Source organism: Dermacentor albipictus, chromosome 1 (genome assembly GCF_038994185.2).
Source record: "Dermacentor albipictus isolate Rhodes 1998 colony chromosome 1, USDA_Dalb.pri_finalv2, whole genome shotgun sequence".
Classification (NCBI taxonomy): Eukaryota; Metazoa; Arthropoda; class Arachnida; order Ixodida; family Ixodidae; genus Dermacentor; species Dermacentor albipictus.
The window spans coordinates 336,115,967-336,142,643 of record NC_091821.1 but is presented as its reverse complement, the minus strand read 5'-3'; the positions used below and the strand labels follow the sequence as shown (position 1 = coordinate 336,142,643).

Below are 26,677 nucleotides of genomic sequence, written 5' to 3'. Positions count from 1 at the left end.
GTATTTCGCCCCCATCAAAATGCGGCCGCTGTGGCCGGGATTCTATTCCACGACCTCATGTTCAGCAGCGCAACACCACTAAGCCACCATGGCGGGTGACTTGATCATGATAGAAAGTGCCCGTATGACACTGGTATTAAGTTACTCACCAAGTGGCTTGAGAACCAAGAATGAGAGAATGTCTGAGAGCGAGATGATGCCAACAACATGATCCTCTTCATCCACTACAACCAACCTATGGACCTAAAAGAGGGGAAAGAAATTAATCTTGATCTGCTAAGGAGGTAAAGTGTCCCAATTTTAAACATATCAAGCCCTGATCACATTGCCCTGATGAATGGTGTGTGCACACATCATACACACATGCAGTTTCTCGATTTTAAAAGGTAAGCCAGTATTTTGATTGTTTAAAGGCATGTTGAACCACTCCTTGAGTTTGGTAAAAAAAAAAAAAAAAATTGACCATGGATAGCATACGCTGCTGTGAATATCTCAGTCAAATATAGCAGTAGTGCGTGGAGCTCGCAAGCGAAGCATGAATTCACCGTTTTTTCAAACCCTATATTTATTTAACAGACGCCTGCTCCTCACTCTTTTCTGCACACTTTATCGCATAATAATACGGATTCCCATACATGGCTGCTATTGGCAAATTGTTGACATCAATCAAGAAGGTTGTCTAGGTCAGTGCGTTTTTTCCTACTGTTACTGTGTATATTTATTGACGAAGTTTAGTAAACAGGCTAAAGTAAGCGAAAATATGCTCTAGAATTTGCACCGTAATTACCTACTCGTAGAAGAAGCCGACTATTGTCTGCTCACGCTCGGCTGTGGCCGTCTGCATAGGAATTAAACTTTGGCCGGCCTGCTTATCAATGTCGTAGCTGTCAGGTATCGCTTATTTTGACTAGTTTTGAACACTCAACTAGCCACGAACCACAAAAAACTTGAGGTGAGACCGCACGTACACTTGCCAGTGCGTACTCACTCATGGCTGTTCTTGGTCAGATTCCTAGGCAGACTTCCTATGCTTCCTATTCTTCCTATTGCTTCCTATTCAGGTATTGATAGCATTTAAAAACGCCCAAGATAGCTGTGTCTACGGTCTGTTGGCAAAGAGGGTGCAGAGCAAAGCTGGTCCACACCACATAGCGCGGCCAGACTGGAGCACATGAGCGCAATCGCGCACTCAAGCCCTCTCGTGCACAAAGCAAATGCTGCGTATACACACTGCAGTTGCATATAGCCGCGATCTGTTCTATAGCGTAAATATTGCCGCCGCCGCTGCGGGGTGCCCCAACAAACCCACCACTTGAGCGCACTGCAGCTCACTGAGGAGAACTGTTTAGCTACGTTTGATGCAATGTAGGCACCAAAATCGGAAGCAGTGGCGTCTATGCGAACATTCAAAATCAAATTTGAGCTGTGCACCATGGTGACGTTCAGCAGGCGGAGCACTGCGAGCATGCCCTGTTCTGCCATAGCCTTTGCAGTACAAGTCACTGAAGAATGAATGCAAGCATCGTGTTGGGGACGTTCGATTGCCATTAACTCTACTTCTGCTGAACGCACAGAAGTATTTTTGAAATAGTCTATTTTAACTTCAAATACATTTCTTGACATCGATAAAAAGTGGCTCAGGACCCCTTTAGAAAAGTATGCACTGAATAATTTAAAAGAGTTTTAAAAGGTTTTTCAAGGTATGAACAATGCCATTATGCTGGAGCAAAACCAGCAGACAGTCTGCACGTACTCTTTATTAGTAAAGTCTCATAATTTTGGCACTACAGCATCAATTAACTTGAGTTACAAAGCACAGAAAGCAAGCACAATTTGCGTCAAGAGAGTCTCAAGCAAACTATGGAAAACAGATCCAGTCATACCTCAATGTAGCAAACATGGTGCTGTGTATCAAATTATTGGTCATTCTCAATTTTTTTTAGCAATTTCATAGCAACTGAATGCATTTAAAACAATGCATACTGTATCCACTTTGGCCATGCAGTGGATATATCAAATGTCCCATAGCTTGAGCATGCCTGCGTTTGACTCATGGAGCAGGCATCTCCACAGCACAATGCCAGTAAGCAGTAATGTGCCAGATTCTTAAGAAATGGTTTTTTTTTTTCAATGTAAATTCAACGTCAAATCTGCACCTAAGGCCCATTTTCTCTATAGTAACGCAAATGATTGATGTAGTTTTGCGCTCTGCCGCACTAACACAGACACACAAAGAAAAAAAGAAACAAGCAATGCTGCTGCTGTTTCCCATGCCTCATGAAATTTAATGGTTGGTTCGATTCAAGCAAGTGCCTAGTCAATTCCCCAACTAGTTGCCAAATGAATGCCACTTTTACTAAAGTATTTTAATATAACTCTGTATACACAATATTGATTATAGCCATATCCCAAACATCAAACTTCTTAAAATGAGTTCGCCTGTATTATAAAACATAATTCTGCAAAATAATGTCAACAGTAATATGACAGAATGGACACTGAAGACAAGTCAGGTCAAGCTAAGTTGACATATTCCTCCTAAAATAAGAAATGTGTCGCTGTTACCAAGAACACAGCATCCGTAAATGGTGAAACAATGTACTAAACCGTTCTGCATATTCAGATGCATGTGATTCCTGTAGGCATCAATCATTGTGACAATGATTGTCAAAAGTGCAGAGAAACCTAGGAGCAATCGGCCAGGCAGCGGCCGCTGCCCTCATCCACAAGGAGCAGCCAATTACTGATGAGCAAATTACACTGCATTTTAACACCAAGCAAAATGCAACTCAGAAAACTTTATTCGGTTTCCTTACAAGGAACTCACGAGTGCTACCTTACTGCATCACTTGATCAGCATGATTTGCGGGAAAGTAACCCACGTAAGTGGGTGACAACCTAAGAAATAATTACAGCGCTGTCGAACTCAAAGATGTGCCAACCAATTGTTTTTGCTCATTTCCATGATGTCATGGTGGAGGTAAATTTCTCACAAGAATCGGCATCCTTTGGGAACTATGTTTTACAGCACGGAGGCATGGAGGGTGTTATGATTGACCTGTCAAGTGCGAGAGACATTCAAGCGTATATTCCCAGGGCAACATGATTTGCCTCATGCCAGAAAAGGCTGTTATGGTAAGCCTGGACATCGATCTGTCAAGTGTGAGGAGCGTTCAAGTGGACGTCCCCATGTCGACATACTTGCCCTCTTCACTGAAACAGCGTTACCCCTTTTATTCCCCGAGCTGACACAAAGGGAAGGATGAAGAGAAGACAAACCGAAGGGCAGAAGGTCGTCGTCGTCGTCGACAGAACCTGATGAAAGCACTAATACTTCCACAGGCTCCCCAAGAACATGACGACTACAGGACCGCAAGGGGTTATTCAGGCTGTCTTGGCCCCCATATGAACAACCTGTCATGTGTGAGAAGCCTCCAAGCAGGCGTCCCCATGTCAACATAATTGCCCTCTTCTCCGAAACAGCGTCACCCCTTTTATTCCCCAAGCTGACACAAAGGGAAGGACGAAGGAAAGAAAGCTCAAAGGGCAGGAGGTTGCCGACAGCAGAACCAGATGAAAGCACTAATACTTCCACAGGCTCCACAAGAAGACAGCGATGACCACCAGACTGCAAGGGGTTATTTAGGGCCGTCCTGGCCCCCGTGTTGATCAGAACCGCTCGAGACTAGGTTAAGAGTCACCACCATGTACTAATGAACTGAATACAATTTTTTCTACTTTCTTCACCATGACAATGCCCGGCTTCGTTGTTTCCCGATTCTTGCAATGAAGACCCAACTCACCCAGTCGAGATCGTATCAAGGGCAAGTGCAGTGTGGTTTTGTGGGCAGAGCTCGTGCTGAATTCTTAGGCTGTTACAGAGTATAGTGTAATATTTCACTTGCACCGTGCCAATGTGTGAATGATGCAGATGGCTGACCTTACTCAGGCAATTCAAAATACTGCCTTAATTCAACTGCCATTTTTTTTAGCAAGTCCTTCATTGGCAAAAAAATAAATGCTGCAAGATTTTTAGTAGGATAATTTGACAGTTTAACTCAGACTTGCATGTTTGCCTTTGTTTTACTATGTAATTTTTTCCTCTAGAAGAGCTAAAAAATGTCAGAAATAAAACAGCATTGCCTACCTCAGCCTTGACAATTCTCTCCATGACAGCCATTAGTGTGTCATCCAGTGTGCACTTGAGCACACCTTCAAAATACTGAAAGGGAAAAGATAACAGCGTAAGTTGAAGTAGCCAGGTATGTTTGTCTCTCCGGATGATGAAGTACTAAGTTAGTATCAATGTTGTCACTAAGCTGGCATTTCCTGCGAAAGCACAGCATGGGTAACATGGCGGGGTACAATTCCTTAACATTAGTCATGCCTTTAGTTACTGTGCTGAATGGAGGCATGAAGTGATACTGTGGGGGAAAATAGGAAAATGAGAGAGAGGGGGGGGACATTTTAAAGTGAGAAAAGCAGATAGGTTGGGAGCACTTGGAAGGATATACTGGTTAAAGTTATGTTGCCATGCTCAAATAAAACTGCACAATATGTATGTGTGCACATACACATGCACAAGCGCTAGTAATGACTTTGGTGAAAGTTGCACTTGACGAGTGTATACCCTAATGAAAATTCCAATAGAAAAACTAGTAGCCTGCAAGGTTATTGACAACCAACAGACTATTAGTCCAATAAGTTATAGGGAAAACCAGTTCATCTGACCATTCAAGTTCAAGTTGGAGACATCTTTCTACACACCCCTATCTCCACGTCTTTTTTACGAGCATGAGCAGTGAAAAGTGAGCGCTACAAGCAGTTGGTTGTTACTGAGTCAGAATATCAATTGCACAAGTAAAATGCTGAGACTGCATATTCATTTATAGTAGACCAAATAATATATATGACAAGGCACCTTCTATTATTTAATAACTTTTTACTATGACATGGTGCTTTGGACTACACTTTTTCAATTGATGTTTTGACTCAGTAACAACTGTTGCACTCACTTTTCACTGCTCCCACAACAAAAATATGAGCAGACAGGGGTGTATAGAAAGATGTATCCAACTTGAACTTGAACAATCAGTTGAACTGGTTTTCCCTATAAGAACTTATTGGCTAATAGTCTATTAGTTGTCAATAACCTTATAGGCTTCTAATTTTTCCATTGGAATTTTCATTAGGGTTGACACTTGTGAAGTGAAGCTTTCACCACAGTCATTAATAATGCTTGCGCATGTGTGTGTGTGCCTGCAAGTGTTTGTGAGCAAGTTCGCCACCTACTCCGATTTCAAGTACACAGTTCTGTCTTACCAGGCTAAAATATGTTTTAATGCTAGACTGTGAACCAGTTCAATTCCTCCTATAAGTGTAGGGCAGTCCAGCACAGCTCACCTGATCTCGATGCTCCAGAGCCTTCTTGATCGTAATGTCAAGGTTGTTGTATGTCTTTTCAGCTGCCAGGTTCTGCAGGAATGAACAAATGGTGAACCAACTCGCATTCAAGACTGACTGTTACGTTAAAAGCAGTTAATAAATACATAAATAAGTAAATCAATGACAAAAAAGACATTCAGACAGCATCAACTCACGAGAAAGGAAGCAAATTGTGGTAAGCAACTATATCGAACAAGCTGCGATAAATGGCACTAAACAATATACAGAAGCTTCACAGGATGGACAAGCCACAAGAGGAAAAATATTACGAGCAAGGAATTTTGAAAACAATACAAGATTTTTTGGAATTTGAGGGAAGCCCCCGTACAAATCAACATTACGCTTTCCTAAATACCTTTACGGGAGAACACAGGCTCTCTAGATGATAGCTTGCCAATTTAAAAGCTTCATAGAGGGCCATTACTTACAATGACATCAAACTTGGCATAGATGTCAACTACTTTTCCTCGATCATCCACCACTGGCAACGCTGACACTCTTCTTTTGATGAACTGATTTAGTGCCACAATCAATGGTGTGCTAGGTTTCGTCTGTTGGATGGTTGGAACATTGAACGAAAAAAAGAAATCATTGCATCAAAGATTACGTGAAACAGTCAAACACACAAACATTCGATAGCAATAAATTCAAGTCAACAGTTAAACTACTTTGTACACAAAGCAGCTATCTTCAATTAAATAGGAGTGGATTTCAGCTTTGGCTCATCATTTTCACCAATACGCTTGTAGAGGTCGTTCAGGCTTGCTGTAGTTCATAAATAAATCATGCACATCCATTTAGCTACATCCCGCTCTTTAGCGATGTAGTTCCATAAGTTAAGAAGTCTATTTACAACACTACTGGAACTGACAGTTTTTTTTTTTACTTCTGTAGACTGTTTGAATGCTAAAATGTCATTTATTGCAAATAAAAGTAGTTGATAAAAGTAGTTGACCAGTGCTTACAAAGGCTACCACTCACAAGAAAGTACTGTGTAGTTATGAAAACTGATTATTAATTAGTGAAATTTATTACTGTTACTGTCCTGATGAAACAAAACTAACGATGAGAACATTGCTATGAAAACATGCCCATGGTTAAGCAGTCAGATTCTATTACCGTAGCAATATTTTCGTAAGTCCCAATCTTCAGCTCCCGAAGTGTGTGATCCAGATAGCTGGGATGAGGCAGCTCGTAGTACTGTATCCAAGATAAAAAAACAAAAACAAAAACAACAAAAAAACACCACAGTTTGAGAATATGTCACGAAGAAACGAAAGATGAGAAATAAGAAAAACATGAACTGCAACAAAATTTGGTACACTGAACATGACGATTAGGAAAGAGGAACAAAAAATTGGAGGACGCTTAAGCTTCGCCTTCAAGAGTGGAACGCAACAGCGTTCCCGTCGACCCGCCAAGGAGTGTAAGACAGTGGGCTACGGCGCAGCGACTACGCGCCCCGCATCGGACGCGGTGAGCGTCGAGCAGCGCCGCGTTCAGCGCGGCAACGAAATGTGCGCCTGAGCAAGTGACGCACGCCTGAGCCTTACAAACAGCTCGTTTCTAAGGCAACACCGCATTCACTAGAGACGCTTTTGTACCGCTTCGAAGCATCGAACTCGTGGCTGAGTGGTAGCGCCTCTGTCTCACACTCCGGAGACCCTGGTTCGATTCCCACCCAGCCCATCTTGCAAGTTGTTTTTTATTCATGAAGTGCCTGCTGGGATTTATCGCTCACGGCCAACGCCGACGACGCCGACGACACCGGCTTTTCTGCGACACGAGCTCCTTAACGCTGTCGCGTTAAAAGATGAATAATCAGCATTGCAGTAAAACACGTTGTGGGGCTAGTTGGTGTATAGCTTTCAAAAAATGAAGCGCCAACGGTAATGGCACACAAAGAAGGAACAAAAGACAGGACAAGGTGCCCGTCTTTCGTTCCTTCTTTGTGTGCCGTTACCGTTGGGCGCTTCAGTTTTTGAAATCAGCATTGACCAGCCCTAACTTTACTGCAGGATGAAGGTGTCTCCTAGAAATCTCAAAATCAACTCTGCCCTACTTCACCCAAACCCATTTGATGTCAGCAAATTTCAGCCTTGTCTCTCATCTAATTCTTGTACCTTTTCAGTAAGTAGAGTCATATCACTTTGTTCTCACTTGTGTAGCTCCTATTTCCTTTAGGCCTATTTTATTGCAACTTTGTTCTCCCCTTTCTCCATTCTGTTACTCCGGATATTTTCCACGGCTTCATGGGAGTTCAGGTGTCCGCTGGAATTTGAGATGGTTATGATGCTTGTGGCTTTTCATTTCCTTTCCCCCTTTTGCCCTCCATAAATACAGTATACTACTACTGTCACTACAGCTGCATTTCCCGTTTCCTTGGTACCCACTCTGTAATACTAGTAAATTACCAGTTATTTGTTCTACAAATTACAAGCCTGCTCAACTCCACTTCCACCCGCCGTGGCATCTCGGTGGCTATGGCACTACTCTGCTGAGATCAATCGAGGTTGCGCGTTTGATCCTTGCCATGGCGGCCCCATTTCGATGGACGCTGAATGCAGGGATGGTCATGTAATGTGCATTACATTCATGTTAAGACACCGAGGTGGTCAAATTTGATCCAGAGTCCCCCCCCATATGGCATGCCTCATAATCAGATCATGGTTCTAGCGCATAAAATCCGAGCGTTTAATTTAATTAACTCCACTTCTTCCTCTTAGTATGAACTTCAACATCATTCACTAACATTTGATCTTGGACCTATACTGCTGTTGTATCACTCAGCGTTAACGGTAATATTTTCTGTTTTATCAAATGAAAAGATATGAAAGGTTTCAAAGATATTCCCATTCAGGCCAATTCCAGTTTACAGAGTAAATTTCTAACTGCTATAAACAGGCAAGCGTGAGTAGCTTTTAAACATGTCAATCTCTCACAGTTGCTTACATAAAGGAAGAGAAAGCGCAGGATCCTCTTGTGTGTCAGCACGTAGAGTACATTACCCGTTTGCGGGTCAATGACAGGCAATCGGTGCACCTTGTTGTGAATAAGTGTTGTGATGGCATCGCACAAGCTGTGAAAGAAAACCAGGAGCAAAGAATGACGGCATATATTGACATGAATACTTCAACCTGGAAAAAGCAGCACTGCTCCCTTGATGACATGCCGATTCTCACAGAAGGCACTCCAATTTTGCAATGTCTCCAACATAGGGCATCATTTACTGATAAAAAAAGGTTTTAATTGAAGTGTGTTAAGACTCAAAACAAAACAAAATAAAAGACAAGGACAGGAAAGACATTCTTTGTCCTTGTATGAATATTTCACTTTGTTTCACATCGTAGCACCCCCTATAAGCATGAACCAACTAGCTAGGCGACAAACAGTGGAATGCTACATTTTAAATGAAACAAAATTGACAGTGACTGATAATGCGCTTGTGCCACTTCAGCTGGATAACGTTGAGGAGCTTTCAAATCCCCATGTGCGTTAGTTAATTATTAAATTTTTGCTAACTTTTTTGATAAATTATAGGGGTCAGATAGGAATAAGTTTTGCTATTTGATTTGTGAATTCACCATTGGAAATAGCTGTTTCTGTTCGAGTATAAGAAATAATGCTCAGGGGAGAAAGATGCAATGCAGGTGGGGACAGTTCTGAATGATTATGGTGCAGGGCAGCCATGAATGGTGAAAACAGGCACCAGTTCTTCACAGAACTTCTGTACAATAACTTCCTCGCCTTTAGGGAGCTGATGAATTTGTCTATTAAGACAAATCAAATTTATTTGGCCAATATCATCCCAGTTGCACCTCTTTAAATTAACGTGCAGAGTTGTAGTATTACACTCGTTTCATTATTGTCACTGCGATGGTGCACCAAATAACTCAAAGGAGTTTATAGTTTACGAGCTCCTTAGTTGATGGGACGTCCAGTTGTGAACAGCATTATACCATGCACGTATCAAATAATGTAAATGAACCTTTTAGTGTGAAAGCACTACTTGGCTCATTGGGCGTTTTGCCGGTGTACAGTGGTGGTGGTACATTTAATGGTAGAAGCACTAAAATGTAAGTATAACATGTATGAGATCGGTACAGAGTATAGAAAAAAGGTCATAATGTATGAAAAGTGGTTATGTAGATGTATCCAGGTATATGAACTAAGATATTTGAAAAGAAAATTCGGAATGCATTTGCCCGTAGATGGATCTGAGCCCAGGCCACCCCGAGGAAGCTTTGCAGTGAGAGCCAGAGCTGTTAACCCTACTCCAGACCAGCAGCTGTTATCGGCAAGATGAAGGAGCACCTTGTTCGCGTGGCGCACTTAGCGGTTTCTGACGGCATGGGAGAGGGCTCACCAATTGTATATAAAAGGATGCGTGCATTGGCTTGTCTACATTGCGTGTTGCAAAATGGATCCAAGAGCATCTACCTCGGCGACGCCTGTGAAGCCACAAGGTCGACCGCGAAAGTACGCCTCGGAAGAAGAAGCACGGGCCCAGCGCAATGCAGCCAGGTGTGCAAAGCGGCAAGTAGATGCTAATCTTTGTGAAAGCGAGGCCGAAGCTAAATGGAAGTGTCAAGAAGATGTTGATCTCTGTAGACGCGATGTCGAAGCTAAACGGCAGAAGCGGCAAGAAGACGTCGATCTCGATAAACGCGAGCCTGAAACTAAACGGCAGAAGCAACAGCAAGACTGTGAATACATCCATAGGCGTGCCGAGACTACATGAGGGACTACATTAGGAAATGAAAGTGAATTATAATAGTTGCCCAATGTAGTCCCCAATGTGTTCCCTTTGGTGCTTTCGCAGTAGCCCCCAGAAGTGTTGCGGACTCCCCAATTTTTATCACATGGATGCCAAAGCAGACTGTTTAGAAATAAGCAAATATATCCGGTATTTGATTCAACATATAAAAATATTTTCCCAAATATTCATATTCAATTAGAAAATTTCATCATTCAGACATCCATAATTCATTACATTAGGACACATACAACATATAAGGAACTGACACTTGCCAGTGCTTGAAGTGCACCCATTCATACAAAATCCTGTTAGTATAGCACTACCTCAGATAAGTTTGTGCGATAATCTGCCACAATTACACTGCTGTTCCACTTGGGTTTGTCTACAAGTGTATGAGGGAGGCCTTTGCCATCTGCTGTCTCAATAAGCACAAACTTATTGCACAATAAGCACAAACTTCTGTGCATTTGGCTGCAATAATGATGAAGCCAGAGGGGTGCCGCGTAGGCTCTGCTCAATCGGTTCTGTCACAGTCACAACAGAATTCTGGCTCTCACTGTTGGCATGAGCATTGTGTGCCCACACATTGCTTAGGCAAGCACTTAAAAGACTAAGCATTCAAGCCAAAAATACGACAGCTCAGGAAGCAAATTTCTCTCATAAAACTAAAACCTTGGACGTCCCCATGCAAAATTGTAAGCAACATGAACTAACAATATGAGCTCCATTTAAATCATCTAATAAATGACTGATTAAAAAAAAAGAAGTGCACCACAATAACTGTCAAACCATGACACCTGATCTACAACAAAAGTGTTGCTATTGATGCCTTGGCTGCAATAACTACTAACGGTCACTGCAGTTCCCTTGGGAGTACATCACGATCATGATGTGATAAAGCAAACTATATAAGACAAGTTAGCTGGGTTTTGGCTATGTGTGAATGCTCAGTAATTTCAGCTATTTAGTTTGTCAGAAACGCACCTTGCGTCAGGTCCAATGTGCACCAACGGTCTTGAGGTGTCATTGAGGACTTCTGAAGGAAAACAAAGAAGCAACAGCAACTTTTAAACTTGCAAGCGAGAAGTGCAGTGAAAGAACGGGCGGCAACAAGGAAATGCTCATGCACATATCTCTGTTGCACTAAAACATGAGGATATTTCAATTTCAAAAGGTTGAAAAGAAAAACTTGCTAATAAGACTCACTTCTCCATGCTTTGATCTTCTGTTCCTCCAGTTCATCCATTCGCACCTGCAGTAAACCATAAGGGTTAGGCTCCAAGGTATTCAGAATAGAGGAATAAGTGTCAAAACAGATTCAAAGGGCTCACCAAAGGAGACTTGTAGTAGTTCCTCAGAATGTATATAAAGTCCGTGATAGTCAGCATCCCTGCACACAAAATGAGAAAAATGTCATTTACACGAACAAGCTACATATAGTGTTGTCTGAATAGTGTGCTGCTTGTAGATAATGCCTGAACCATGCAAATGGATTAGTTACACCAGGGTGAGACGATGCTATTGAGAATCATACTATAACTTTTTGCTGTGTTCTAGGTCTCAATTTGCTGATGATGCAAATTTTTTATTGTATTACTATTTAATTCTAACTTATAAAGTTTTCTCCATTCTAGACATTTTGCTGCAGTGGTGGAGGCGTTTCTAAAATACAGCCACAACTACTAAAAATTATTCCCTATCCTGTTCTCTCTTACTCGCCAATGTTTCTGTTTCTTCTGAAGTGTTGGAAATGCATCAGTTAAAAAATATCTCATGCAAGTGAAAACAAAGTTAACAGGATGATTTAGCTAAGAATCACCACAGTTCTCTTCCACTTGCACAATTTCCATACATTACCATAATGCACAGCAGTTCACCTGTCACTTTTTTGGCTTAATGTAAACTGAAATGCAATGTTTACCAAGTGCTCAAATAGAGTAACAAGCTCAGTAAAGTTGCGAGGCACATCTCTATGTACCTAAGTGTAGAAGCTGAGAAATCCAAGCAATATAATGACAAACGAAATCCAGTGGAGTACGCAAAACTTTTTACAAGCCTCTTATATGTTGGGAGAGTAAAGCTACAAAATGTCCTTCCAAGCTGGAAGAAGACTAGATGAAATGGGTAGTTTGCTAAATTATCCCCAACTGAAAGCTATCGCTGTTGTATCAAAAACACTACTATAGGCTATGTGTGAAGTTTCCCATGCTTCAAAGAGAAGTCTGAGGTATCAAAACAGTGCAGCATGTACGTATGATCCATTAGGCATTATGGGGCTAATGTGAGCCCTGCACAAAGCAAGCCTATAACTGAGATGAAAGCACTCTATTGAGATGGACAGTTAGGGATTGGGATTGGTCTACAAAATCAAAAATTTACATAGCAACAAAAGCCAAAGAGCAGATGAAGGCAGCGCTTGTCTGTCTGCTCTTCAGTTTTATTGCAATACCAATTATATGGGAACTCAAGGCCCATTAACGCTGTCACTGCCACTGTTGTGTTGTCCTGGTTGTGACAGTGGGTGCACGCCTTAACACGCAGTGAGTTAGAAGGCCTCCAGAGACACTTAGTGCATTTGGCTGCAATAATGATGAAGCCAAAGGGGTGCAGCTCTGCTCAATCGGTTCTGTCAGAGCCGCAACAGAATTCCAGCTCTCGCTGTTGGCATGAGCATTGTGTGCACGCACATTAGCATTGCTGCTCTCAGAGGAGCTGTGTGCACCTATACTACACTGTGGTACATACACTGCTCTGAGCAGAACAGATAGTAAATGTCAAGTGAAACATACGTAATCCTTTCATTGGGTGCTGACAAAGAGCGATGATATTACTTCGGTCTCAGCTTGCACACCACCGAAGTGAATGGCTGTAACGCTCTGCCAGTGCTTCTCGTTGTGCCGTCGTTATGACAAGCTTTGTATCTGCCAGAGCCCTCTTCCTTCTACACACGCAGCTGCAGTTGTCTTGTGTGCCGCATTGCACCATGTCACCTCTTCATATTGTTAAAACATAGTGTGAAGAGCTAGAGAGCAACGCTACACCTTGATATATTGCTGTCAATGCTTCACCTTTGGACAAAACAGCTAATGTATGTCTTTTTCTGAAGTTGCACTGTTACATTATTGGATCACGGAGAACCAATTAACCCAACCTTGGACACTGTTCCGTCTTAAGGTCAAGATTGTTGTTCAACAGTGAATGGCTAAAAAAGTGGCTGCAAACAAATGCACAAGCAAGACTAACTCTGCCATTGCTACTGCAAAACAGAACTCTTCACACCTCCAAAGACTACAGAGATGAAGTCATTGCACATATACAAACAAACAAGGAGAATGTTAACAAGATATTCCCGACACCGATTCATAGAGGGCACACCAAGAAGCTTGCCTAGCACACCTAGTGTGCAGTAGAGCTGCAAAGCGGAGTTAATAAGACAGCAGATGTCTGACAATTTTAATCTAACGATTGCAGTATTCTGAGGGAAGATACATGAGATAATGCTTTATTTATTTACTAGATAGTTTTAGAATAGGGGCCCCAATAGTTTGGGGCCCCAAAGAGCTTTGCGGGTGTTAGCGTTGGGGCACGTAGGAGTGAAGAGCTTTAGAATAGGGTTTTACGTTTGCGGATAGCGTTTCGCGCTGACAGTGCCACTACGGCGTCAAAGAAAAGCTATTAGAAATAATTAAATGAAATACACCAAGGTGGATAGGAATAATAATTTTAACTTTCGTGTATTCGCATTTAATTACGATTTAGAGGTTATTCTGTAAGCAGCAAACAATTAGTTGTGCTTAGTTTTGAGCAAACCAACTTTACTAGCCTTCACCAGCCAAGCTTAGCCGTGTTAGGCCAAAGAGCCATAAAATCCACAATCGAATTCAGAATTAGCGGCGTCTAATTAGTCAATCTTCATAACACACGCTAGTTGAGAGAAAGCGATAACCGCAGTCACTTCTCCTAGCTTGCGAAGTTCACGCCTTACCGCAAATCGAACCCAGTTTGGTGCTAGGTTAGAGCCGTCGCTTCGATGGGTGCCGCCATGTTTGCCGACGCAAAACTTTTGGGGCCGCTATTTGGGCTCCCACTAAATCAGTGAAGTAGCGTTCCCAACGCAAAACCCAAAGGCAGTTTGCGTCTTGCGCATACGCAGTGGCTTCGACGCTATTTCTTTGGGGCCACAAAACGTTTGGGGCCCCTATTCTAAAACTCTCTGCTATTTATATGTACATTTATTTTATGCTTATTCTTTAGCTTTCTGGAATATCAGAATGAGAGACCCACCAATAAACTCCTGCTTGGCGCTGTCCCAGAGAGGAGCTGCTCTCACACCATTGCTCACAAGGGCAAAGAAGGCTTTCTTTACCTGAAAATGAAAAGCGCGACTTTATAAGACATGCAGATGTAGCGAAGCAATAGACCGAGGTTAACACTGCTGTCTAAAAGTAAACAACACTGCACGCACAGCCAGTAGCAATGAAATCACACACTCTTCACAAGTGCTCAGAGTGGTGTTCAGTCTTGTCCATGTCCTTTTCTGTGTTCATTGGATTTTGCTTTATACCATGAACCAACTAGCCGAGCAACTAACCGAGCAACAAGCCTTGTTAGCTCACTTTGATTAGCAGACATGGCACATCTCATTTAAATGTCAATGATACAGTCATTTCCCAGGCAGCACCAGCAGGGAATAGAGGGTGTAAATGCACTCTTACAACAAATACCAAATGTTGAAAATTTTCCATATGTCTACCATAACAGAATCATGTTGATGCATGTTTATTACTGCTATAGACCGTTTCATCGGGCGAGGAGGATAGGGCGCGCGGAGAGCCTTTCCTCCTCTCTGGCTTGGGCGATCCGGTGCGGCGCTGCTTGAAAGTATTGCTGTCCCATGCTGTGGAACGATTTCGAGACGTTTTAGATCGTACTTTGTGAAATCTACGCCATGTTTGTTCATATAAGGTCGTCAGGGAAGCCTTTCGGTGCATCGGTAACCACTGTAGGCAGAAATATGTCTTGGGGGCGTAAAAATGTGACGCGCATAATCAGCCGCGGTGTACGCGCATTATCAGTCGCGATGAGTGTATGTGTTGTTCATTATTTTGCTTATATCGATTTTAATTCAACAAAGAAAACCGGCGTCTCTGTATTACCAGCATTAAATTGTAGATCAGCTCGCTGTCTGATGGATTGGCGTAGGGAGTAAAATATAAAACATAGGAGCGCATGCTCGTGCACGGCCAACCTAAGGCAACCACGAGACAGCCGAGCGGCAGGCGCTATCAAATATGTGTGGTACACTGGCATCGTTCTCACACATTTCAAGTCTAGTATGCTTGAAATTATGTCTATGCTAGCCTTGCTGCATGAAGTCCATGGCGCTGCTCAACACAGCGATCACTGCGGTTGGTGAGCCAGCACGATACATATATAAGGTCTGTGCTTCGGCATTGCCTTTTTGGCCTGCATACAGCCGTAATATATATGGCTCGCATGAAAAGAATGCGATGGCTATTTTTGAGTGCAACATTTCCGTAATAAGTGTCAGTGTGTCGTAGAGAAATGAACGAACACAACCGAAAAAAAAAATCGGTTATCATCCTCTTTCTCTAAAAAGCAAGAGAAAACGGACTAACGCCGTACAACGTTTATAAATATATACCCGCTGATGCCGTATGCTTGGACCATGCGCTATAAAGAACAGAGATATCTGTAATCCAGCATGTACTACTGCTTAGGACACTGGCGCAGTTCGTAAACGGTCGCTTTGCTGGACAAGCTTAATTCAGACTGTAAGGTATGCTGCTATTACGAACCAAAACTATTTTATTCATGGGTAGAAACCTCATCCATCCAACCAAGTAGTCACGCAATGTAACCTGCAGCGAACAGTTTGAACGCTTGTCAATAACAGCACAGCTCCTATCGTAGCAGAACAATCGTCGCGTATGTTTCATGGCTCCTAAACCACAGCTTAGAAATAAAGGATAATACTGCAATAAGGCCACATTAGTGATTGGAACATTCAGAAACACACAATTGATCTCCGAGGCTGATTATAGGCTCAAATATGTGCGCACATATCACGCTGCGTGTTCCGTCCACCTCAATGACAGCAGAAATTCCGGCCATGATGCCTTAAACCACTTCAGCACGTCTCACAGAACCGTTTACCACGTAGAAGACGCACGTCATACTCAACAGACCGTACCACTGCGAAAACAAACGCCAGAACCTACCGGAGAGCGCATACCTGCCATGCAAAAGACCACTTTCACCCAAGCCAGTATGGCGCTGCTCATAGGCGGCGCCACTGCGTTCACAATATGGCGGCGCCTACGAAAAAATGGTCTATATTCATCTAGTGCCATCGCATCTGAATAATGAACTAGAGATGCAGCTCCTAAATCTTTACTCTAAACCTAAACATTTGTCATAATACATAGAGCCCAAAGTATGCTGCATCTTACGGACACTAAAAAGGACGCTTATTAAAGGTATTATATTTGCAGCTGTGTATGTGTTACACCAACAAAGATAGGTGTTACGCCAATTACACCAGCTGTTACATCAATCAGAAAGAGAATTGAGGTTGTCCAGCACACACTCGTGGTTCTTTCCATTTTTAGTTGGCTTGTAAATCATGCAGTCATCTGTAAAAAGTTGTAAGTTTATGGTAGAGGCATCTACTGATGAAACAATGTCATCGATCAAGATAAGAACAAGGCAGAGCCAAGGACACTACGCTCGGGAACTCCCAAGGTTACAGGTAGAACTTTGTAGGTGCAGCCTTTGACCAGGACAAACTGTTTCCAGTTGGAGAAGTAGGAGCAGGTCTAGTTAATTAGATTAAAGGATAGACCAATGCTAGAGAGTTTCATGAGTAGTTAACCATGAAAGACACAGCTGAAGATTTTCCTAAGATCTAAAAAGATAGCATCTATTTGGCTGCCCTTATCAAGTGCTATTGCAAAGTCATGAATAGTGGTGACAAGTTGGGTGGTTGTCAACAGGCCTTTCCTAAAACCATGCTGGAAGGGAGCCAAAATATTGTTTTCGTCTAGAAAAGACATCATCTGATGTGTAATGATATGCTCTAAATGTTTGCAGGGACCAGAAGTTATTGATATAGGGCTGGTAGTTTGTGGATGCTCACATGGCATGCCTCACTTTCACTGTGGCCACGCGTCCATGTGGTCATCTTCTAAAAAAAAAATGGGCTTCATTTTCTTTTTTTTTTTGCGCACTTGATCATTGGTTCCTACGTGGGCCGGAGGCTGCAGAATTGCCATTTTTTTTCTGGGATCATCATCTTGGCACGAAGCATGATAAGAATAAAAAATGAAATGGAACATTACAAAATACTGGTGCTGGTTGTGTCAAACCTATATTTAAACTATAAAAATACGTTTCATGAATTTTACTATAAATGCAAAAAAATAGTAATTATGCTAGCTTATCCATATTTTAAGTAAATAAGGTATGCGTAATACTGCGCACAAAGTTTTTATGGCTTAATGTCACTTAAACATTATTTGCTCTTTCTTCCCCAGAAGTAAGTCACTCCAAAGAATTTAAATCTGCAATATATGCGCCATCTGCCGGTATGTGGGCGCCCGCGCTGGCCGCGTTCCTTTCGTTCCCAAGATGCAATTGGAAAGCGGAAGCCAACACGCGTTTCTGGGAACTGACAGGCGGCAGCAGCGGAATCATAGCGGCGGTCTGTCGCGCGTTGGCTTTTGCGGCTGATGTAACGGTGACGGGTGTTTCACGGCAGCGGCAGCGAACTGCGCGCACGGGGCACATTTCTGGCGCGCGATGTGCCGAAGTCATCACGCGGGCTGACGTAGTACGTGTTTTCGCACATTCGTCCGTTTCCAACGTAGCGACGACAAGAAACGGGCGTTGCTCTGTAGGTCGCCCCGCCGATTCCCGTGCACTGCAGGGAAGGAGCGCGCCGCGGTCGCGGATATTTGGATCGTTTTCGGGTTCGAAGCGAACAGTTTTGTGACAACCGTATGAGAAATAAGAAGTTAATTTCAGGCAAAGTCGCTGCCCTCCATGCGTGTTCATTGGGTAAAGTCACGCGGCACACCTCTGATCGCGATCAAGCTCGATCCGGATCGAATTGCTCGGTTGCGATTGGTTTCTTCGCGCAGGCTGCGACAGGGAGCCTATCGCCGTCGAGTATTTCGATCCGTATCGGGCTTGATCGCGATCGAAAGTGGTCGTGTGGCGCCCGTGTAACACATGTTGCGCGCGACGACACGTTTTCATAACCAGAAAAGCCTTTAATTCAGGTTGGTGCTTCGACCAAAACAATCGCTTTCCGTTGCAGCGTGGGTGAGCATTGAGTTCGCAAATTTTTGTGAAGTAATCGTTCTAAAATTTTGAAATTTTACACGAATGCGCTAAATGATGACGATTTACCCTACAGTACATTTTACTGGGTTAAATATATTTTTTTAGACTGCTAAAACAAAACGAAAGAAAATTCCTTAGGCGAATTTTTTTTTAACATAGAAACAGTTCTTGGTTAAAGGTTTAAAGTCGGGGTTCGACTAAACGCGGTACGTGCCATGAAACAAGGTCGACAGGTGTACCTGCAAATGCACTGCAGAGCCGCAGTTCGATGTAGGCCATGTAGGCACAAGTGTAACGGCAGGAAACGTGTCTCACTGTGACCCGCTCAAATTCGACGGTCTCGCTACAGATAGGCTGATAATTACAAAAGTAGCGCAAGCCAAGCGAGTCAACAGCGACAAAACTCATAGATAAGAAGGCCCGCATGAGAAAACAAAGAAAACAAGAAGTCTGGAATATCTTACCAGCAGTTCCGTGTCGAAAACGACAAGTTTGGCACTGACAGGAATGAGATCGTAGCAGCGGTAATACTTGAAAAACTTTACAAACAGCATGTTTTCATCTTCACCTGCAGCACAAGAAAGAGAGAAAAAAGAAGAAAAAAAAAGTCAGCTAATTAAGTGCAGACGACAATGAATCACTGCACCATTACAACTTCAAGCAAAGTACCGGTCATAAAAATGCAGATTAGGCAGATTTGTTTTTACAGCGAAGCTGTATATGGCTAGGGCATTTCCGTCGTACGACCCGCGAACTGGATATAGTTGGGGCCCCTCGGTGCAATCGCGCGAACGCGCTCGTACCACTGCTCCCGCGTTCGTCGTCTCCTGCCACAGCCGGGGCTCCGTTGGTTTCATTCAGCTGCGTTTAACCAATGTTTTTCTTTTTTTTAATCGGTGGTTCAGGTTACGTGAGACACCCTGTATATATCGCGCAATCATTTACAAGCGCACGATATATGCTTTTATGGCCCTTCCTATACAGCGCACTTCACAGCGGCGTAACGTATAAGCCAAAGGTATAGAACTCACGAATTAAACCTTCGAGCACTCTTGAGTGTTGTGAAACACACCTAAGATGACATTCCTATGGTTTTAACTCATTTCTGGTTGTCACGTTGTTGCTTGGCTGGCTTCAGTCGGCCTTTTTCATACAAATGAATAAAAATGTAATTGTACACTTTATAGAGCTGAAAACAGCTATGCATGCAAAGCATGCGCAGCAAGGTGTTAAAGCGTCTATTATTATTATTATTATTATTATTATTATTATTATTATTATTATTATTATTATCGTTGTTGTTGTTGCTGTTGCTGTAGCAGCTGCGAAACATTGTTTCACTTTAGAAAATTTTCCGATCAAACATTTCTGCGAAGTAATCACTATTAATTAATTAAAATGTGGGGTTTTACGCGTTAAAACCACGATCTCATTATGAGGCACGAAGTAGTAGGGGCTTCCGGAAGTTTTGACCACCTGGGGTACGTTAACGTGCGCCTAAATCTAAGTACACGGGTGTTTTCGCATTTCGCCCCCATCGAAATTTAATGCGGCCGCCGTGGCCGGGATTCGATTCTGCGACCCCGTGCTTAGCTGCCCAACACCATAGCCACTAAGCAACTACGGTGGGTGATGTAATCTCTATTGTATTCAGCTGTGAACATTACCTGATAAAAGTCGTGTTACGATACGACATCACTATTAATGTTGGCCCATTTCACCGTACAAGAATCCAAAGCAAAACTAAACCGTGAATAACGCTGAAAATTCATTTACCCAGGTTTCTGAACCAAAACGGTTGGTAGAAATTTAAAATACGATACCTGTTGCAAGAAGTCTACTATACGTCTCGACACAGACTATTTCGAGACATCCAAAAAACTTCTGCGAATATATATGTCGCATTTCCTTCCGAATTTGCACTGTCACTTAGTAACGGCCGCCTCTAGCAATGTATAATAGATCACTTTGGCCAATTTTTTTTTTCATATGCTTTTATTTTCCGCAACATTTGGCCACTTTTGTTGTGTCATGCATACACTTATCTGGGCTTTTCGGATCCAGGCAGAGCACTCAAAAGGCAGCAGCAGAAAGACAGCCTCGGCGAAAGAGGTCAAATTTTGAAGCTGTTCAAGCGGAAATTGTGAATGTCAGCAAAGAACAATTTCGACTAGCAAAAATAACATAACATAGCAGGATTATCTATTCCTACTGCGGACTCGGGGTTCATGCAGCGAGGGAAAATATTTAAAGGGGCACTAAAGGCAAATATTAAGTCAAGCTAAAGTTATAGAGTAGCGCTCGAGAATCTCTAAGGCGTCAACATTATCGCGAACAGAGCCTTCATAATCGAGAAATTGAGGTAAACGCAGGACATGATTAGAGACTCCCCCGGGACATTCAATTACTTGCCCGATGACGAAAGCACTCTTCAGTTAAATTTTGTCACTAGTACTCAATCACTCGCTGCACAAAACATCCTTGTAGTGTATTATACGACAAAACAAAATGCTACTTGTCCAGTTCTATTTTACTTTTAGAAAAAAAAAATAACTGATTGAAATGACCCTGACAACGACGCGGGCTGACGAAAGGTTTCGTTTTCGCTCGACTCCGCGTTGCCCACGCTTTCGCGTTTCAGTAGTTTCATTATTGCGTAGTGCTGCGCTGGTTTTGCTGGCCCACGAAACTCGCACGAACTGCAAGTAGCAGAGAATTCACTTTCCACCTGATGCCGTGGGATGCCCGAACGGTCTACGCCACTTGACCAAAAAGCAGCTGCAGCGGCGAATCCACCGCTCTGTCTTGGCTGCAAGCTTGCAGCTCTCCATGCCGCTATGATGTACGTCGGCGAAGAGCCAACAGAGAAATGGGTCGTATTTTGTGACTCTAAGGCAGCCCTTCACAGCATCAAGTCTGCATTACGTCACAGAACTTACGAGAAGATGACGTCTGACATTAGGGAAGTTCTGAAAAGAGGGCACACCATCATATTTCAATGGATTCCTGCTCACTGTGGCATCGTCGGCAACAACATTATAGCTGACAAGGCTGCCCGGTCTGCCCACGAAAATACCCAGACGCGTTCAATATCTTTGGCGAGGTCGGACGCTGCCAGGGAACTTCGCCTACATGTACGCAAAAAGTCGCGAGATCTCTGGAGTTCAAGTGCCTTCAATTGCCGATTATCTAAACTGGACCCCACGCTACGGCTACAACTGCCATCTAGCCTTTCCGGCGGCGAAGCAACCTTGCTGTACCGCTTGTGGCTGGGAGTAGCGTTCACGAACTCCTACTCCTATCGTTTGGGAATGGACGAGAGCGCGATGTGCGATTCCTGTGGTTGCGAGGAGACCATCGAGCACCTAATGTGTACCTGCCCCCGCTACGATGTACAACGCCTCCCTCTGCGGGAAACTTCACACCGACTGGACTTAAGACCGTTCACCGAGTCAAGGATACTCGGACCATGGCCCCACCCGTCACTGGCCCGAAGAGCGAATCGTGCATTAGTGCTCTCAGTGCTCACTTTCTCCCCTTTTCCTCTTTCTGTTCCCCTTTCCCCCTCCCCCAGTGTAGGGTAGCAAACTGGATGCTCTTCTGGTTGACCTCCCTGCCTTTCCTGTCCGTGCTCTCTCTCTCTCTCTCTCTCTGTCTTGGCTCGGTACCGCCGTCTGTCGGGCGCTGTTTTACTCACCGACGGCAGCAAAGGGTGGCGATGACGTATGCAACGTCACTACTCCCCCCGGTTATATGGCGGGAGATTTGAATTTCGAAAACGGTATTCGGACCCACCAGATGCAATTTTCTCGTAAACTAAGTCTCTTCTTGGCACGAAACAAGCGTTGCGAGGTTTCTGGAATGGTACTTAAACAGTCCACGTCGACTCCGTATTTTCCTTTAGTGTCCCTTTAAATAAAGAATAATGAAAAAAAAACGCTTGAAAACAATATGTTCAAAAGTATGACTGCCATCGTAACTGAGTGCTGTCACGCAGTGATTGACCCAGAAAATTTGAATCAGCAATGGTGCACAGGGAGAAAAAAGAAGTCAACTTAAATATCTTGGGGCAAAGTAGGGGGTTCGAGCTTTTTGACGGTTGTGCCGAGTGTGCCTCATCATTAGTGCCATTTTAACACTAAGGGCTCGAGTGCTAGTTTGTTACTAGTTAGAGCAATTCTAGTCGCATTTTTCTTCTTCTTAAAGCAACAGAATGTTATTACATTTCACTATAGTCGGTGAGAACGTAATAACTACAAACAAGCTCCGCTCACAAAACCACACGCTGCAGCCTGCTTGTGTGCCTTAATTCGCGCTACATAACACATAGTTCCCGAGAGACGCCAATATTTTTCAACAATAGGGATGTGTCTTGCACTGCTACGTCACTATTTAACGTGAAGCTGTAAAGCGAGAGCAAGTTATTTGTAAATGCGTGGAGTCTACTATAACTAAAGCTATATAAGCGTTGTTTAAATCGCACCTGCATCTATGGCTTTCTCGGAGTCCCAGAAACACAAACAAATCTGAAAGGCCGTGCTTTGAACACGATTTATTGTGCTATTAAAGTACGGAACAGTAAGCTTTATATAGTTTTTAAAATAGTTCAATCGCCTGTTTATGTTGTGAAATTTGCAACAAAGAATCGAAAATGTGTTATGCACCAACCAGGACCAACCAGCCGCCGCGGCCGGGATTCGATCCCGCGACCTCGTGCTCAGCAGCGCAACACCATAACCGTTAAGCCACCGCGGCGGGTAGTCGCGCGTGAAGGAGGCACCATGAAGCTTTAAGGCACCACGCAGCATGGCGCCATCTCTTGAGGCGACGCAAAACCCGCGCCGCAGAACTCGAGGACCGCTGGCGTTCAGCGCTCAGCGCCAAAGGATGACAATGAAGTGTATGGTGTCCTGTATCTGCCTTTTGAACGTCGCTGTTGGAGATGACAAATAGCTTGAGTGACATTGTGAACAAACATGGATGATCTCGTTTTGTTCTCTTAACTTGCCCGCATGCTCTCGTTTGAGTGCCCATATAACGGCTCTGGCTTTTGGCTCAAGGTCACTTCAACGTCGCCAACAACGAGAGCTAAAGGCATTTCACGTTTACAAACTCAATTCAACCGATTGTCGAAAGCAGAACTATGATTTATGGCCATTACTTCCTTGGAAAAACTGCGGGAAAAATTCACCGGCGATTGCGATACTCCGCACTGCTAAATTTGGGCGCAGCTCTACACATGTTTTTCATTTTGGACAATCGGTCGCGTGCGGCACGTTGCAAACGGAGCGAAGTATGCCGCGACTGCCTCGCTAAGAGATCGCGAGAGCCAGTGGGTGGGGCCAGCGCGTGGGCGCGATTTCCAGCAGCCGCAGCCAACAGACGCCTCCGACGACGCGCGCTACTCTGGCGCAGACATGTCGTAGTCATTGTCGCCACACTACGCTTTCCTTCTCACGCTTTCGCCATACTTCTTCTGCCTCACGGTTCCGCTGCACCTTCCTCTCCGCTTTCCTCCTCACGCCTCTTCGCCCTCGCTGCTTTTTTCATCCCGCGATCGCTCTCATCTTTCGCTGTGCTCGTTCGCTCGGATGGATGGGTGGATGTTATGAGCGTCCCCTTTGGAACGGGGCGGTGGGTTGCGCCACCAAGCTCTTGCTACTATGCTGCCTAATATCCTACCTAGGTTAACCAATGAAAAAAGAAAAGAAAGAAAAAAAAACACTATGAACTACCACGTACAAATTTTCTGATCCCCTATTGCGAACTGTGTTTTTGTACGTCTCCGTCTGTTGTCGTTTCCCTACTTTTCTTCCACCAATCCTCCAATCGCCTCTTACTAATGTCTATTGCGGACCTGTTTGCTTTACCACTGCTCCCGCTGAACCCAAGGGCTTCAAGGAGGCCGACCGCTCGGTTCCGCCGGGAACAGCGACGCGCTGCGCTCTAAAATGCAAACATTAAAAAAAAAAATGAAGCACCGAGAAATCCATGACTCAGTGCCAAAAACAGATATTGTAGTTATTATAAACTGCACGTCGTGTTCAAACATCTGAAGCGGACAAATTTGATGTACGAGTTTAGAGCTAACGTGAACGTGAAAGGATTAAAATATTTATGAGAGTTTTGCAAGATCCCTACTTACACATCGGTGTTGTAACACAAAGCGATGTACAAATAGGTCGTTCTGGTCAGCTTCAGCTGTCTCAATAGGTGCGACAGCGATATTGTTTCTATTTCTCAGCTACAATTTTCTTTTGCGCGATGTTCAACATTTCTTTAAAAAATTTAGTGTCTAAATCTAAATCTGCTTTTTGCAGTCAGTAGATCTGAACTTTTTCTTTTAGATGGAACGAACATCCATCAAATTCGGTGCTGTGGATGCTGAAAAACGATTTCTCTATTCCCATGTACTTAGATAAGAGCTTCCGAGGTAAAACTTCCTCTTAATGGATTTTGCAACAACACACTCAACTGCATTATGCAGGTTGGCGTTAAAGGTATCAGGGACACGGGGCAAGAACAATGTAACCGATTCCATTCCAATTATATGCCTCCCCTTAACGCTTCGTCAATGGTCCGAGAGGGCCCCGTCTATGTTATCATCAGAATCGGATGGTCCGGCCGTGATTGCCAACTTGGCGGTAATTTGTTTCGCGATGTTTACCGGCAGAACAAACATTTGTGGGCGGCGTGTTCTTGGGAAGTTTTCAAGCACAAGCGAGGCCAAACCGCGGTCTTCGTCGATGCCGCCAACCAGGGACACAACACGTACGCCCCGAGGGCCGTGGACGGAGAATCTAGAATCGCATATGTGGCCTCAACTAGAGCCGCATCAATCAAAGTGGCCGAAGAATTGGCCATAGCGCTGGCCATCATGAAGCCAACTACCCACACTGTCCTTAGCTATACTCGAAGAGCGCTATAGATTCTCAATTTTATGAGGGGCAGTGCGGCACTAAATAGCCAAGATGCTGAGAAACCTTCAATCAGGAAGACAGAACCAAAATCAATCTTGCCTGGGTTCCCGCTCACTCGGGAAATCCCGGCAATGAGGAAGCGCATAAAGTGGCCCGAGGGTTCACAAACAGGGTCGCGCTCTCCTCGTAAACGGAGCCCCCGATAGGAGAGGCAATGCCTCCCTACAACGAACTTACTTACCTACCTAAAGAGAACAGGAGAGTATGCCCCGTACCACACAGCAATCTCGCGAGAGCGCGGGCCACTGTCCTCCGCCAAATTCAAGCTAACACCCTTACCACTCCTCACCGCTTGGCGATCTTCATAAACGGAGAGGTTGACCCAATATGCAAAAAAGCGCGATAAAAAATGCCATAGCAAACCAAAGCCACATCCTCTGCGAATGCGAGGGCGTTCCACCATCTAGAGAGTTTCTGCCAGCTCCCCCAGAAACGACACGGCAGATTCTAACACGGTCCCCCGAAGTACAAAAAAAGCGATCAGTGCCTATGCGGAAGTGGTCGCTGCAAACAAGCGACCATCTACAAAGCCCTGAAATTTCTCTCGAATAAAGTTGTTTTTTCGTCAGGTCATGTGAGGTTATAGTTTAGGGGCGCTAAAGGCCAATAAAGACTGAGTTTAGATGGGCAAACTGTTCTTTCAAATCTCTAATTCTGGTTCATCTGGTGGAAAAAAAGAGAGACACTGCAAGCAGTGCTGCAGCTGACTAAGTGAATTAATGTTGGTCTTAACTCACCCAAATCCTCGATGTCTATCTTATCACAGAGGGAGTCCGCATGAGGAAGCTGTAAAGACAAGAAGCAGCATATGTCAGCAATTAAATGATGACTTTGAAAAAGTGAACGAAATCGGACACAAGTACAAAGCTCGTGTTCGTAGTATGTCGCATAGTCGAGATTCACAGTGCGATCTGCACTTAGCGAAATGACACTAAAACATTATTGAATGATGTGACTGGATATCAGAACAATTAACAAGCATGTGTATAAAGATAAGGCTTCTATGAGTACAGAAAGCGTCAACGGAGACAATGAATGCTCGTTATCAAATAAATAACATTCGGTCACACACAATTTGTCGCACAAGAACGAAAATTTGCAGTATGGTATACAGTTGTGCAGCAGC

At 43.8% G+C, this 26,677-nt stretch overlaps 1 protein-coding gene across 7 annotated transcripts in view; it reads right to left on the bottom strand.

Moving 5' to 3' along the window:
* LOC135915024 (5'-AMP-activated protein kinase subunit gamma-1-like) overlaps nt 1–26,677 on the bottom strand; it is a 411,044-nt gene that overhangs the window by 6,724 nt on the left and 377,643 nt on the right. For all 7 annotated transcript variants that reach the window (XM_065447981.2, XM_065447978.2, XM_065447979.2 and 4 more), the window contains 12 exons: nt 26,289–26,337; nt 19,036–19,139; nt 14,489–14,570; nt 11,536–11,594; nt 11,411–11,456; nt 11,189–11,240; nt 8,398–8,524; nt 6,565–6,645; nt 5,874–5,996; nt 5,404–5,475; nt 4,148–4,222; nt 150–243 (listed from right to left, as the gene is read on the bottom strand). In XM_065447981.2, the coding sequence (XP_065304053.1) occupies nt 150–243; nt 4,148–4,222; nt 5,404–5,475; nt 5,874–5,996; nt 6,565–6,645; nt 8,398–8,524; nt 11,189–11,240; nt 11,411–11,456; nt 11,536–11,594; nt 14,489–14,570; nt 19,036–19,139; nt 26,289–26,337 (964 nt within the window). The remainder of the gene's footprint in view (nt 1–149; nt 244–4,147; nt 4,223–5,403; nt 5,476–5,873; nt 5,997–6,564; nt 6,646–8,397; nt 8,525–11,188; nt 11,241–11,410; nt 11,457–11,535; nt 11,595–14,488; nt 14,571–19,035; nt 19,140–26,288; nt 26,338–26,677) is intronic.